At 33.2% G+C, this 14,670-nt stretch overlaps 1 protein-coding gene across 2 annotated transcripts in view; it reads left to right on the top strand.

The window, feature by feature from the left end:
* DPP10 (dipeptidyl peptidase like 10) overlaps window positions 1-14,670 on the top strand; it is a 722,439-nt gene that overhangs the window by 636,911 nt on the left and 70,858 nt on the right. For both annotated transcript variants that reach the window (XM_024569627.4, XM_053918597.1), the window contains exons 10-11: window positions 1,386-1,483; window positions 8,662-8,785. In XM_024569627.4, the coding sequence (XP_024425395.1) occupies window positions 1,386-1,483; window positions 8,662-8,785 (222 nt within the window). The remainder of the gene's footprint in view (window positions 1-1,385; window positions 1,484-8,661; window positions 8,786-14,670) is intronic.

Genomic DNA, 14,670 nt, shown 5'->3' with positions numbered 1-14,670 from the left:
ATAATATCATGTAACCTTCTTCGTGGTAATATACAGAGTGTTTTCACTGTCCTACAAATTCTCTTACTCCACTTATTCACACTTCTTCCTTTCCCTTCTTGCTAATTCTTATTAATAACCTAACAAAGTGGTTCTTGAGTTATTACTGACTATTGATGGAATGAAATATATTGCTTCTTTTGCTGATTTAACTCTGGGTGTTGTTGATGCTAATTCCTTGAATGTGGATTTTTCTTTGTCATCATTAAATCAGTTTTATTATTCTTTTTAGATTTTTGTCAGGTATTTGAATTCAACTCACTTTTAATTTAATTTCCTTGTTCTCCTCTGTATAGCTTATATGATCTGCCACACCACAATGGTACAACATATTAAACCACAGGTAGTCAACTGATTCTGTTAAACATTTATTCACATAAACGTGATTGCATTCATTCATTCAACATGCTTGAGATATTCAGTGGAAGTTTCCATTTCTGCCCCCTAAGAGTTGTGAGTATATTTAGAAAAACTTTGATGGCTATTGCCTTAAACTGAACTCAAGCAAAACTACAGTAGTTAAGAGCATCTTGGGTTTAAACACTGCTTCCCTCAGTCACGGTATTTCACCTCGCATGGTTTGCTTAGCTTCTTCATTTTCATCTGGAAGTGGTTCCAATTATATCTTAGTACTGCAGTAGAAGCATTTAATGAGAAAATTTATGTAATGTTTAACAGATATTATTAGCCAGAAATAGAGTAACTGCTAAACAACTAGTTGGTATTCAATAATTTCTTCTTTAACTATTAAACTCAAATTCCATGTTCTTACCACTGTCTCTCCACTCTTCATGCCAGGCACTGAGTGAGGGCTTGTTCATGGCCCACCTCCTAAGGGTCACTTGCACTCCATCCAGTGTTCATAAACTTAAAAGAAAACCTAGGATGATTAATGCATGTTATAGATTAGGTGCTGTGGAATTATAAGGATGTGGCACCTGAATTGGTAATTTTTTCCTTTCTTCTTCCTTTTTGTTAAAATTAGCCGACTTTTCCCCATTATATTTTGTATCCTATAACATAACTAGCAGCTTGAACTACTAATTTTTTTTGTAAAGTCAGCCCTCTGGTGTCATTCTAAGAAAAGAGCACAGTAGCTCTACCTAGTGAACAAAGTCATCATAATTTTCTATCACCTTTAATTGTCTGACTAAAATGCTTTTAGAAGCAGCTATCTTTAAAAAATTGAGAGCAATCAAGTTGTTGAATTTAAAATAATTTCTACTTCAGAGAAATTAAACTTTATCCTAACACAAAATTATAAAACAATCAATTACATTTTCTTTCTGTCCTCAATATATTCTAATGCTTAATGTATTTGCATTACAACTTTCATTTTCTCAAAGGCAGGTCAAGTGAACCCAACAATCAAATTATACGTTGTAAACCTATATGGACCAACTCATACTTTGGAACTCATGCCACCTGACAGCTTTAAATCAAGGTATGCAATTTCAATTTCACTTTTACCAGGGAATATATAGTTTAACACCATTATCATTTTGTTTCAATTTAGAGAGTGATGTGATCAGCTCAACAAATCCACTTGAAACTAGGCTGAGAATGCCTCCATTAGTGCAAGAATGAAGTCACTCTGAGTCTCTGTTCCCAGGAAGCATTTACAATTTCAAGGTGATTAGCAGTACCACAAAATTACTAAATATGCTGATACTGAGGATTAGGCCTTTTGCAGGATATGTGACAGAGAAATGGAAACAAAGGATAATTTTCTACTGATTTTTCTTCCTGAAAACACCCCTTCCATTTTTTTTGATTGTCTTATTAAAAAAGGAGTATAATTGCCCTAAATTTCGTGCAGTTTTTTTCAACTTTCTCCCTGCAGCTTATCAATGATTCTCCAGCATTCTTTTCTAGGCAGAGAAATTTAATGAGATTTTGTTTTTCAATACCTAACATAAAAGCCTTCTTATCTAAGAAATTTTAAGTGGTGGGAAAAAAAGAAACACATTTTATGTGTCAGAAGCATAATTTTCATATTAGCAAAATCTCCAATAGTGAACAACTGACTAAATAGCCATGTGAATTTTGAAATCCAGAGTGGTCTCAAGCTTCAATGGTGATTCTTTCAAATATCAGCACTTTGAAAATTTAATGCAACCCTAAAATTGGGACATGATAGGCAGCTGCTATATAGGAAAATGGTTTCACACTATATTGAATGCTGGGGGGCTGAGCTCAAAGTTTATTTTGATGATATCAACAAACAAAGCAGAGTGACTGATGCAAAGAAATTGCATCCAAATGTTGTTCCATTGACATATTTGGAAAAAATTCATCACAGTTGGGGATTTTCCCAGAGATGCTGTGTGGAAAATTTTCCCACTTAAAAGGTAATAAAAATTTATGGAATGTTTACACTGGAAGGCTTCTCATTAACTACCTGATATAACCTGTTCCTTTTATTAGTAGAAAAGATAAGATCCACAGATAAAGAAAAAGTTCAGATAGACCCTCGGGATTAGTTTGTAGCAGAGTTAGAAAATGAGGTAAAGCCTGCTTTATAAAGTTACAGAACACTACATCCAGGTTGTGATGGGGACCTTAAAGGACCATCTGAATTGACATATACAAAGCACTAGGGTTGACCTAATTAAATAAAAAAACTACTTCTGAGCTCAGTCTACCAGACATGAAAGATTTAGGTGCAAATGAAACAAATAGAAAAATTATTGCTATTTTGTGTGATTCTTAACTCTTATTTTTGTCTCTGATTTGTTTGATACTCTGAATTAACAGAAAAGAGTAGTAGACTAGAGTGTTTGAGTCACATCTTTACCACCATCTCATTATGTCATCTTGGGCAATGCACTCTACCTTTCTCTGGGTCTGACTACCCTAATCTTGAAAGGATAGTTTGTAATTTTCATTATTTTTAAGTCTTTTAAATGGAGGTCAATTTTATTTTATTTTTTTAAATATTTTATTTATTTAATCTTATAGAGAGGGGAAAGGAAAGAGAAACGGAGGGAGAGAAACATCAATTTGTTACCTGAAAATGTTTCTAATGAGTTCACCAAGCTACAGCAGAGTATCATCAAACATAAAAATTCTTAAAAAATGAAATAAAACAATTGTTATATACTGGAGTATTAGTTAAGTATACATATCTTTAATATTTGACATACAATATGATAAAATTAGTCACTGATTGCAAAGAGATATCAAATATCTTAGCTGTTGGAAGTCCAAAACACAGAATAATATACTGTATCCTACTGACAGGGAGTGAAAATCCTGTGAATAAAAAGTACTTAAATGTAATTCAGATATATTGGTTTAGCAGTGATGTTGGTCTACAATTTGGAGAGAGTCATGTAATATCTACATGATGTACATTACTGTTTTCCTTTTTATGCCTCTTGGCCAACTGTGCCATATGAAATGCACCAAAGTGTGTGATTTATTCTTTTGTTTCCACAAATCAAGATCAAAATTTACTTCAAAACTGGTATTTTCAAATGTTTACCATTCTTCTGTTTTACAGAAATGCATTTTTTTTTACTCATTTGTTTTTGGAGAAAAGAAAAAAGGGAATTACTGAAATTTATGTCATCTGCATTTAGCCACTGTGAGGCCAGTTATTACTTGAATGGACCCACATATACAGAAACCTGAGAGAGAGAGAGAGAGAGAGAGAGATCCATGGTGTGAATAAACGAAAGCTGCATTCATCTCCATGCACATCAGATGGAATCTAAACCTTATTTTATTGATTTTGTTTTAGGAGTATCAATATCTCTAATATTCTATACTTAGTACTTTAACCATAGAGGAATTTGCCTGAAAATTATTTTCCATCCTTAGTTATGTACTTGAGATCTAAAAGAGCATATCATTTTTTAATAATTTATTGATCAGGGTCCTGGAAATTAAAAAGGTAACACACTCAAAGGGTAATAAAATGTAGTTAATTAAAGGACTGTTAACAAAGGTATGGCCCTGGCTGGTGTGGTTCAGTGGATTGAGCACCAGACTGTGAACCAAAGAGTAGCCAGTTCAATTCCCAGTGAGGGCATACGCCTGAGGTGCTGGCCAGGTCCCCAGTAAGGGCCATGTGAGAAGCAAACATACACTGATGTTTCTCTCCCTCTCCTCTCCCTCCCTTCCCCTCTTCCTAAAAATAAACAAATAAAATCTTTAAAAAAATTAAATAAAGATATGAACAGGATTAAAGAGAAACTCACAAAGGATGAGAAAACATTGAGTCTGCAAGAGCATAAAGTTATTACTGTCTCAGGATTGCAAAAGTAAGAAACAGACTCACAAGAACACGCAATGATCTTCAGAATGTAACATGGTAGGAGCTAAGATAATGACCCTTCTTGAATATCTTCAGACTCAGTAGAATGTAGACAATTAATCTCATCTGAAAAAGAAATATTTTGTAAATTTTTACACTATGAGTTCAGAGTATTGCAAACACTTAGTATCTTTATTGAAATTTATAGGTATGAATTTAAAATAATTAAATTCCTGTGAAAATATTTTATGATAATGAATAATGCAGATTTTTCTACAGGCTATGTATTCATCACTTTTTTTGGTGGAATAATTATTATGCTTTATGTTCAGAAATCTGCAGTCTGAAGAGTAATGGCACTGGTTTGTTTTTGGTTTCTCCTTACTCTGTGTCTTTGACATTATTTTACTTATTTGAATTTTTATTTTAATCATCCAACCTTTGTGATCCATTGTTATCAGCCTGTATCATTGATGTGACAGTGTCATATTGCCCTGTCACTCTGGTCTTGATAGTACCATGATTTCTCTATTTCTCTTTCTTCATTTTAATTTTAATTTTAATTTTTTTACTGTTGTTCTAGTACAGTTGTCTCCATTTTCCCCCTTCCCCAGTCATCCCCACCTCTCACCCTCAATCCTATGCCCCTTTGGTTTTGTCCATGTGTTCTTTATAGATGTTCCTGAAAACCTTTCCCATTTTTCCTCCGTTATTGTTTTCCACCTCCCCTCTGGTAACTGTCAGTTTGTTCTTAATTTCAATGCCTCTGGTTATATTTTGCTTGCTTGTTTGTTTTGTTAATTAGGCTTCACTAATAGGTGAGATCATTTGGTATTGTGTCTTTCACCACCTGGCTTATTTCACTTACCATAATGTTCCATCCATGCTGTCGTGAAGAGTAGGAGCTCCTTCTTTCTTTCTGCTGCATAGTATTCCGTTCTGTAAATGTACCAAAGTTTTTTCATCCATTCATTTACTTTCATTTGTGTACATCTAGTCTACATTTCTTATTCTGATAAGGAATGTCTGTGCCTTCCTAGATAATCTAATTAATAAATTAATCTATCTTCATGGAAGTGTCCTAAATGTCCCCTGTTGCTAGTAGTACATAGTTATTAACAGAGGTCTTTGAAGGACAGGAGATATGAATTGGTCCTGAATGCTATCACAATACATTTATGGGAGAAGATACTGGATTATCTGGAAGAGAATGAACTCAGTACAACTATACATGTAAAGATTGTGTTGTGAACAAAGAGTAGTGATTGGACAGGAAACCAGTGAAAACACCAATGTAACTTCTAACACACCTGTCTGCCGGTGATGCTGGGGCCTCCATTCCACACACCCACACACCCTTGTGAAAAATTAGATCTCCTGTGACAGACCACACCGCTGATACAATGTCTTTCTTGACTTGAGTGCAGTTTCTGTGACCTGATTGTCTTTGTCCCTGTGGCTCAAGAGTACTACATTCTCGAGGACTTCCTGGGTAAATTATAGCCATGGACACTAGGAACAAGAAGGGACAAATAGTTATAAGGAAGGGGCACTGCTGGCCAATGGTCATGGGGTACCTGATCTAATGTGTTCACAAGATAGAATTCCAGAGGACAGCCACAATTGCTGCAGGCAGGCCAAGGAGTGTAACGTTTCCAGGTAAGGATGGTTTCCTAATCCTTCATTCAGAGGATGCCTGGATACTTAGAAGCAAACTGAATCATAGGAATCATATGAGGTAGATATGAATCATAAAGAAATATGCACCTAGGATCTTGGTACAAAAGAAAGAAAGGATATAGAGTATGTATGATTTAGTTAGTAAATATATCTTTCCCCACTTCTTAAGTGTCAAGCTCTATTTTAACTTTCATTTTAGAGATTTCCAACACTTTATCGTGAAATTTCAATGGTTTGTAATTACCCCTAAAAGTCTTCACAATTCAATTTTCCTGATAACTCCCATTCTTCAAATTATAATTAAGATATGTACTAAGACATCTCACATAGAATTAAATTTTGCTCATGAACATACATATATTATGTATGAAATAAAGTAATCACATTAATCAAAAATAAATATAAGTGGCATGACTATAATAATTTAAACTTAATTTTACACCTAAGTTAGTGCCCCTTATAAAAAATCATTTATTTATCATAGTTTCACTTGTTGAATTTTAATTGTTTTTCAAATATTAAATTTTTTTAAAGTCAAGATTTTTCATCATAGGTAATAATCCCTGTAATGTGTCAATGTCTGGGAAGACATTACAAAAATATGGTCCTGCAACCTTTTACTTGAGGGCCACACTAAAAGGGAAACCATTCATGATGAATATTTAAATTCTGTGTTGTTATTGATGTTGTTATTTATTTAGAAATCTTTTATGTTCATTTATCTTACTTGGCACAAAAGATAATATTACTCACTTTAGCTAATTGAGACAAATATCTGATAGAGTTTGAAAATATTTTGTATACCTGTTTTATTTATATATTTCCATAAATATGACCTTGATTTTGCATTCCTTGGTCAGTCATTTATAATTGTAGTATTTTTACTTCAAGTCAAACAACATGTATAACAATAAATCAGAAACCTGTATTGTCAGAATTCAGCATTTCCTTTCCTGATTGACAATAGTAACGACTATTATTTTATCCATGTTAAATCTTCTAGATAAACATATTAAAGTTTAATACCTATATTTCCCCTTTTTTCCACAAATATAACAATGCATGAAAAATAAATCAATTTAAACAAAGTGCAGTGAAAATGAATAGGACATCATTCTCTGAAGAACTGCCAGGCCCATTAATTTGGCCAAAGATTAATCCTAAACCAGTTGCATATTTGATTCAAAGTAATCTTGCCTTGTTAACTCTGTTTGGGGAACATGACACAATGATTTCTCTGAATTTCCAGGCAGTTTTCAAGTGGGACTCAGCTGGGTTGTGAAAGCTGCCAAATGTCTTAAAAAGATTGCTGAAGAAAATATGGCAGGCTTCACTGTCTGATAAGTTATGCTTGCCCTATTACAGACATCTTCACTTTGATGGGCTAACGGGTTTGCTAGAGGAAGCAGTAGATTCTCAGTAATGTTACAAATGTAAGATTCATGTGGCTGATGTCTAACACAGATGTGTATAAGGACAGGTGATTTGTCTCACAAGGTTTTTCTCCCACAGGTGATTTTTATTCTAAGTCACATAAAAAACTGAGTGGATTAATTTTAAGATAATACTTATGGATGGCATTTTTCAAGCCATTTCTTTTTTAAAGTATATTTTATTTATTATTCTCTTATAGTTGTCCCAATTATTTTCCCTTTGCTCCCATCCCCCAGGTGCCCCCCTTCCCTCCACTTATACCCCCCCACTTTAGTTTCTGTCCACAGTATGTGCATGTAGATTCTCTCAAGCCATTTCTAAAACATTGCATCTATTCTCAAACTGGGTAAATTTGTTGGAAATTTTTTTTTTTGTTATTAATTGATTGAATCAATGTTGATGATTGCATTTTGTTATGTTTGGGTTGAGGGTTTTGTGCTATGTTATGTAAATTTTCAAATATAAGAATCTACAATGAAAGACATATAAACTATAAAGGAAAAAATATAAACTCCCAATTTACAACCAGCCTGAGGACATCATAGGCCACATAAATTAGTAAACCCTTTGGTCCAAATATTCAATAACCCTCTCATCTCCCTCAGTTTGATTCCTTCTTTGTTTTAAACTGTTTTAAATAAATAAGAGTTTAAAAAATACTATAACATATACTATGAATAAGATTGGAACTGGCCCTTTGCCCACAACTGACAAACACCAAAACAAACCTTTCATAGGTCTGTAGCCTACGTCCCCGTGCATAAAGTGAAATAACATCGAGGCCATGCATAAAAAAATGTCTATAATAAGTTTTGCCTTTTAATTGATTATTGATTGTATTTTAATGAAATGAAGTAGAATATGTTATTATTAAGGAATAGAGGATAACAAATTATTCATAAATATCTAGCATCTTGATTATTTTTACCTTTCCAAGGATTTTTTTCTGGGAAATCATTCACTTTGAATTTTGTTCTTAAATTTTCTGTATATTTGTGGATGCATTTATATGTACATGTATATGTTTACATGTATACACATGCATACATACATAAACATATATTTGCATTCATATAGTGACTATTTAAAATGTGATGTTTATATATTCATAAATAGAAATTCTTTTTGATGTGACATTCTTATATCCTAATAATATTTCATTTATTCTTCCATATAACAGTGTACATTATTGGTACTTTACAAGTCTTCTGGCTCTAAATGTAAATTTTAATTTTGTTTCCAACTAGAGAATACTATATCACAATGGTTAAATGGGTAAGCAATACCAAGACGGTGGTCAGATGGTTAAACCGACCTCAGAACATCTCTATTCTCACGGTCTGTGAGACCACAACTGGTGCTTGCAGTAGAGTGAGTATAATTTACTTTCCTTACATGCTTAAAATGAAGTAGTTTACACTACCATTTAGAGAGATATCAGAAAATTCTTTGTGCAAAGATTTCAATATTTATCTTCAAATGGTAGTAGGAAGAGTCATTGTATTTGTATATACTTTAATCCATAAAGCTTCCAAAATGTGAAGCAAGAAATATAGATGATAAGCAGAAGAGAAAACACTAACTTTAAAAAAAATAAATTCTCATATAGTTTACCAGGTTGTCCAAGCCATGTTACTGTCATTCTCAGCAACGGAATGTCTCTTTGTATTTTGACTTTGATTAAGTTGAGAATATAGACTGTTCCTTTCTTGTTTTCCTCAAACACATTCTGAAAATTCAAGTTTTTGTAGTTTAGATTAGTCTTTTTAAAGAACACAGAGGTCTCTGTCCTTAAATTAAGTAAAAAGAGTAAAAAGAAATGGTTTTGGAACCACTGTATTTTGAAATCAGGTTGTAATTATATTTCTGTAATCAGTTTTCATAAACTCTGCAATAAATTCTACATGTATCATTTTAAGGTTCTTAGTAGAAGAAATACTGTAATAATTTCAATTACTATGGTATATTCTTGGTACTAGGTGAAGGATCCTCAATTATTTAACAACATAAATTTCAAATTTCTATTTTTGGAGAAGATGGAGTAAATGTTATCAGACTAACATCTCTGCTGTAATCAATTCTAAATTTACAAAATATATTAAAAACTTGTTTTCAGATGTAGGACATCAGGACAATTAGGAAATTAATTGTGAAATAGTGTAAATACTCAAGGTGGTCCTCTTTATGACTTCCTATTAGTGACATTTTGAGATCACAGTGCAAGGAGATGTTACCTAAGAAAGACACAGTAGTATCACTGCTTCAAGTAGGCAGGAAGAATCAGAGTTTTAGGCTTTTGGTGGCTGAAATTTGCAAGAGAAGTAATGCAGAATTTGGAGGTATAGAAAAAGAAATCCATCTATCCAGTTATCTGTGAAGGATCACTGAGGTCTTTAGCTGATTGCTTACCTGTGTAAATACAAGACATGCCTTAGCGAGAAAGAATCAGAGAGAGAAACTGCAGGTTGCACAATGCTTGGAAACTTAGGAGTTCTGAATAGCAAAAATAGAAAGCTCTCACTGAAAACCTAATGCATTCAACACAGGGCCCAGAAAGAAAATACATTAGGAATAGGGCTGTTTTAGATGATTTTTCATAAACTTTTAAGTCAAACCTTGAAGGAATCAAACTCATCTGCCCATACATTAGGTGTCTGCAGAAAAATGTTTATTTACTCTTTAAAAGGTACATTAAAATATTTGCAAAACATATAACTGATAAGGTGTTAATATCCACTATATATAAAAGACTCATTCAACTCTATAGAAAAAGAAATAAATAATCACATTTAAAAATGAGCAAAGAATCTGAATAGACAGTTTTCCAAGAGACGATATTCAAATAACTAATAGGTTTATGGAAAGGTACTCAACATCATTAATCATTAAGCAAATGCAAATCAAAACCACAATGACATTTCACCTTACATGTCTTAAAATAGTTATTATCAAAAAGATAAGAAGTAACAAATGCTGGCAAGGAAGTAGATAACAGGGATCCCTTGTGCACGGTGGTGGGAATGTATGCTACTATAGACGTTCTGGGAAACAGTGTGGCACATACTTAAAAATGAAAGAAAAAAAATAGAACTTCCATGAGATTCAACAATTCAACCTCCAGTAATTCAAAGGAAACAAAATCATTATCATGAAGAGATATTTATACCCTCGTGTTTATTGCAATATTATTTACAATACATGGAAAGACATGGAAAAATAACTAAGTTTACAGTAATGGATGAATAGACTGTTTTTAAAAGTTACACACACACAGTGTAACACTATTAGGCCATAAAAAAGGAAATCCTAATATTTGTGACAATATGGGTGGACCTTCAGGACATTTATGCTAAGAGACATAAGTCAGATAGGGAAAGACAGACACTGTATGATTTCACTTATTTGTGGAATTTAACCTCCCCCCCACCATATTTATAGAAGCAGAGATTAGATTTGTGTTTCCTGGAAGTAGGGGGGGAACTGGGGGACATGGGGGAATTAGATAAAGCTGATTAAAAGGTACAAACTTCCAGTTACAAGATAAATAAATTCTGGGCATGTAATATCAATATCATGACTATAGTTATTAATAGTGTATTGTATTTTTGAAAGTTTCTATGAGAGTAAGTCTTAAGTCCTCATCACAAGGGAAAATATTCCTAAGTATATGAGATGATGGATGTTAACTAAACTTCTGGTAGTAATCATTTCATAGTATATACATATATCAAACCTTTATGTAGTATACCCTAAATTATACAATATTATATGTCATGTATACCTAAATAAAACTGGGGACAAAAGAATAAATTTGACTTCTACATTCTCTAGAGCAGGGCTGTCAAACTCATTTTCACCAGGGGCCACAACAGCCTCACGGTTGCCTTCAAAGGGCCAAATGTAATTTTAGGACTGTATAAATGTAACTACTTAACAGTTAGGCACGAACACGGCACTGCTGCCAGGTAGAAACAAGGTGCCAGGCCGGATAAAACAAGGTGGAGGGCTGGATTCAGCCCACGGGCCTTGTATTTGCCACCTGCGCTCTAGAGGATAGAGAAGAAAGCTAACTTTTCAGTTAGTTTTATAAGGGTAGTAGCATGATCCTGTTACCAAAGACAGGATTATGCTACTCTTATAAACAAGGACATTACAAGAGAGAATATTTTTGACTGATACCCCTCAGGAACACATGTACATTTAAACGTCCTTAAACATATTAACATGTCATCCCCAGCAATATAAAAAATACTAATCATGACTAAATGGGGTTTATTCTGTGAGTTTCAGAATGATATTGTAAATCAATCAATATAACATATTTTAACAGAAAAAATAAAATTTTTCATAAGATTAAAAAAACAATTGATGAAATGCAATGCTTATTCATAGTCTGCAACATAAGTGAATATAAGTTAGTATCCCCAATCTGATAAAAGATACCCTAAATACCCGAATAAATACCATATTCAATGTTGAAACACTTTTCTTATTCACCTTAAGATTCTCAATAAGGTAAGTATATAAATTCTAACTATTACACGAACTTTATTATAAACTCTAATCAGAATAACTTAGCCAGGAATAAATATAATGATTGTTAAGGAAGAAGTAAAAATGTCTGATTGTTAAAGAAGTAAAAGTGTCTTTATTTGTTCATGACATTATTGTGTAAATAAAGTGTAAGAAATCTACAAAAAATAGGTCACAATTCCTACACCAATGAACTAACTTCATTTGTTTGTTCTATTCACTAATTTTGATTATTTTACTGTTAAGATTTGTAAATTTGTAGAATACTATAATTTTCTTAAGAAATTATTACTGAATTAATTATGGGTAAATAGATCTAGTGTCTCAAAATTTCTGTAGCAATTTTTTAGGATAAAGGAATATCTCTAACCTTTAATTGCTTTTAAAGAATTATACTTCCATCTTCCTCTCAAATGGTTTAGAAATTATATATAGAGATATAATAATAAAGCAAAATATAAATGAGAAATGTATAAAGGATATGTAGATATTTCTTGAAATGGTCTTTAACTTACCTGTAACTTTGTACTTATTTCCAAGTAAATAATTAAGAAATGAAAATATATTTTATATACTTATAATATTATGATGAAAAATAAACAAAACACCATTAAAATAAATAGAAACCTAATGCCACATTTTTTAATTGAAAGTTTTAGTGTTGCAGATGTCAATTCTACTCAAATTGAACTGTACTTTTAATATAGTACTGATTAAATCCCAGCAGAATTTATTTTTTGAAGAAAAAGACAGGCTGGTTCTAAAATGTATATGGACAAGATCAGGTACATTCAGTGTGGTATGACTTTGGGTGGTGAACACACAATGCAATATTTAGTTGATGTGTTGTAGAGTTGTGTGTGTGGGCTCTGCCCACAGGGCCCCCCTGGCTGCCATGAATAAGAATAAGCCTACCAAGATGGGATCTGCTTGGGGAGGAAAGATGGCTGATCTCTCAAAGGAGAAGGGCCAGGAACCTGTTCCTCAATGGGCTTTTATTGAGTTTATTTGCATAGGAACACAGGGCGTATATGTAAAGCTCATCAATCATTGTCAGGCAGAAATGATCAAATAATAGATAACATTCAAAGAACTCAAGGCTATTCTGAGTCAGGGTCAGGTAGTTAAAGGGCTATAAAACTTTGGGGAACAAACTAATTTGTGCTTGGATCCTTATCATTTAAATTGAGGGTATTAGCAAAGTAGTTTCATAGGATTTTATGTATTCTTTCTTAGGCCTGACTGCACTAGGGAACCCACCCTTTCCAGCACAGGGCCACACACGCCTCCAGCATTGTTTCAGGCCTAAATCAGGGAGGGGAAGTAAGGCAGCCAAGAGATTAGGAGACTTCTTGCAAACAGAATGAGGACTCAGGCTATGTCAAAGCCAAGGGGCAAGGGTCCATCACCCCCTTTTTCTATAGCCCCCCAAGTCCTTCCCTGAGGGCCTCTTCATGACCATACCTGTCTTAGGTCGTCCCTCCCTTGAGGAATCTTACCCGTCATTGGCTAACTGGTAATGCATTAGGGTCCAAGCAAGATGAAGTAAAGTGGGCAGAGGCAGTGCCCCTGCCAGGGAGATAAGCTTTGTCTTCTTAGTGGCTCATGGTCCCAAGGTCTCTGACTCAGCCTTAGCCACGGGGGTTTACAGCTTCTGAAACCAGGCAGGGTGGTTCCCAACAGAATTGTACACTAGAAATGTATATAATTGTATTAACCAATGTCACCCAATAAATTCAATTAAAAATTTAAAAAGAGTACATGGAAACGCAAAAACCTGATGAGCCAAACAATCTTGTGGAAAAGAAAATGTTAGAGGAATTGCACTACCTGATTTCAAGAATAACTAGAAAGGCACAAAAATGGAAAGAATGTAGTAGATACATAAGGACACACAAATATATCAAATGAACAGAACATAATTTCCAGAAAAGATCCGTATTTGTGTGATTAATTGATTTTCAATACTGGTGCCAAAACAATTCAGTATAGGAAAATGGTGCTGGAACAATCAGTAACCAAACGGGAAAACAAAACAAAACAAAACAATTTTGTTTGACTTTTATCTCATGCCATATTTTAAAATTAATTTCAGAAAAATTCCAGCCTTATCTAAAACTCATGTTGTCAATCTTCTAGATGAAAATATGGGATATTTTTACTATATTAAATAGGCAAAAATCATTAAGTAATAAGAAAATACAATATATTAGATATCATCAAAATTACAAACTTTTCATTAAAGGTACCATTAAGAAATTGTACAACTAATCACAGACTGAGAGAATATGTTTTGCAAGATGTGTATCCGACAAAGTTATATGGTCACTGGGGCAAAAGTTTATTTATACACACACACACATATCAAGTAACTTCATTTCTATATATTTGCATGAGAAATAAAATCCTGTGTCTACCAAAGGATTCATAAAAAATAAATAACTCTTTAGAGAAGCTATATTGACAATACCTTAACACTGGAAACTATCCAATTGTCCGTTAACAAGGAATAAATAAACAAAATGAGAGAAACAAATAAATAAACAAAATATCTACACAGTAGAATTCTACTCGGCAATCTAAGAAGAAACAGAATACTGACACACTCAACAATATGACTGAATCTCGAAAACATGTAGTGTGAAATAAGCCCCACATAAATCAGCACAGAATACATGATTTAAATTTTCTGAATTTCTATAACAGGAAAAATATGAGGAAGA

Source organism: Desmodus rotundus, chromosome 2 (genome assembly GCF_022682495.2).
Source record: "Desmodus rotundus isolate HL8 chromosome 2, HLdesRot8A.1, whole genome shotgun sequence".
NCBI lineage: Eukaryota > Metazoa > Chordata > Mammalia > Chiroptera > Phyllostomidae > Desmodus > Desmodus rotundus.
Note: the sequence above shows the minus strand (reverse complement) of the source record. Positions and strands in the feature narration are given on the sequence as shown.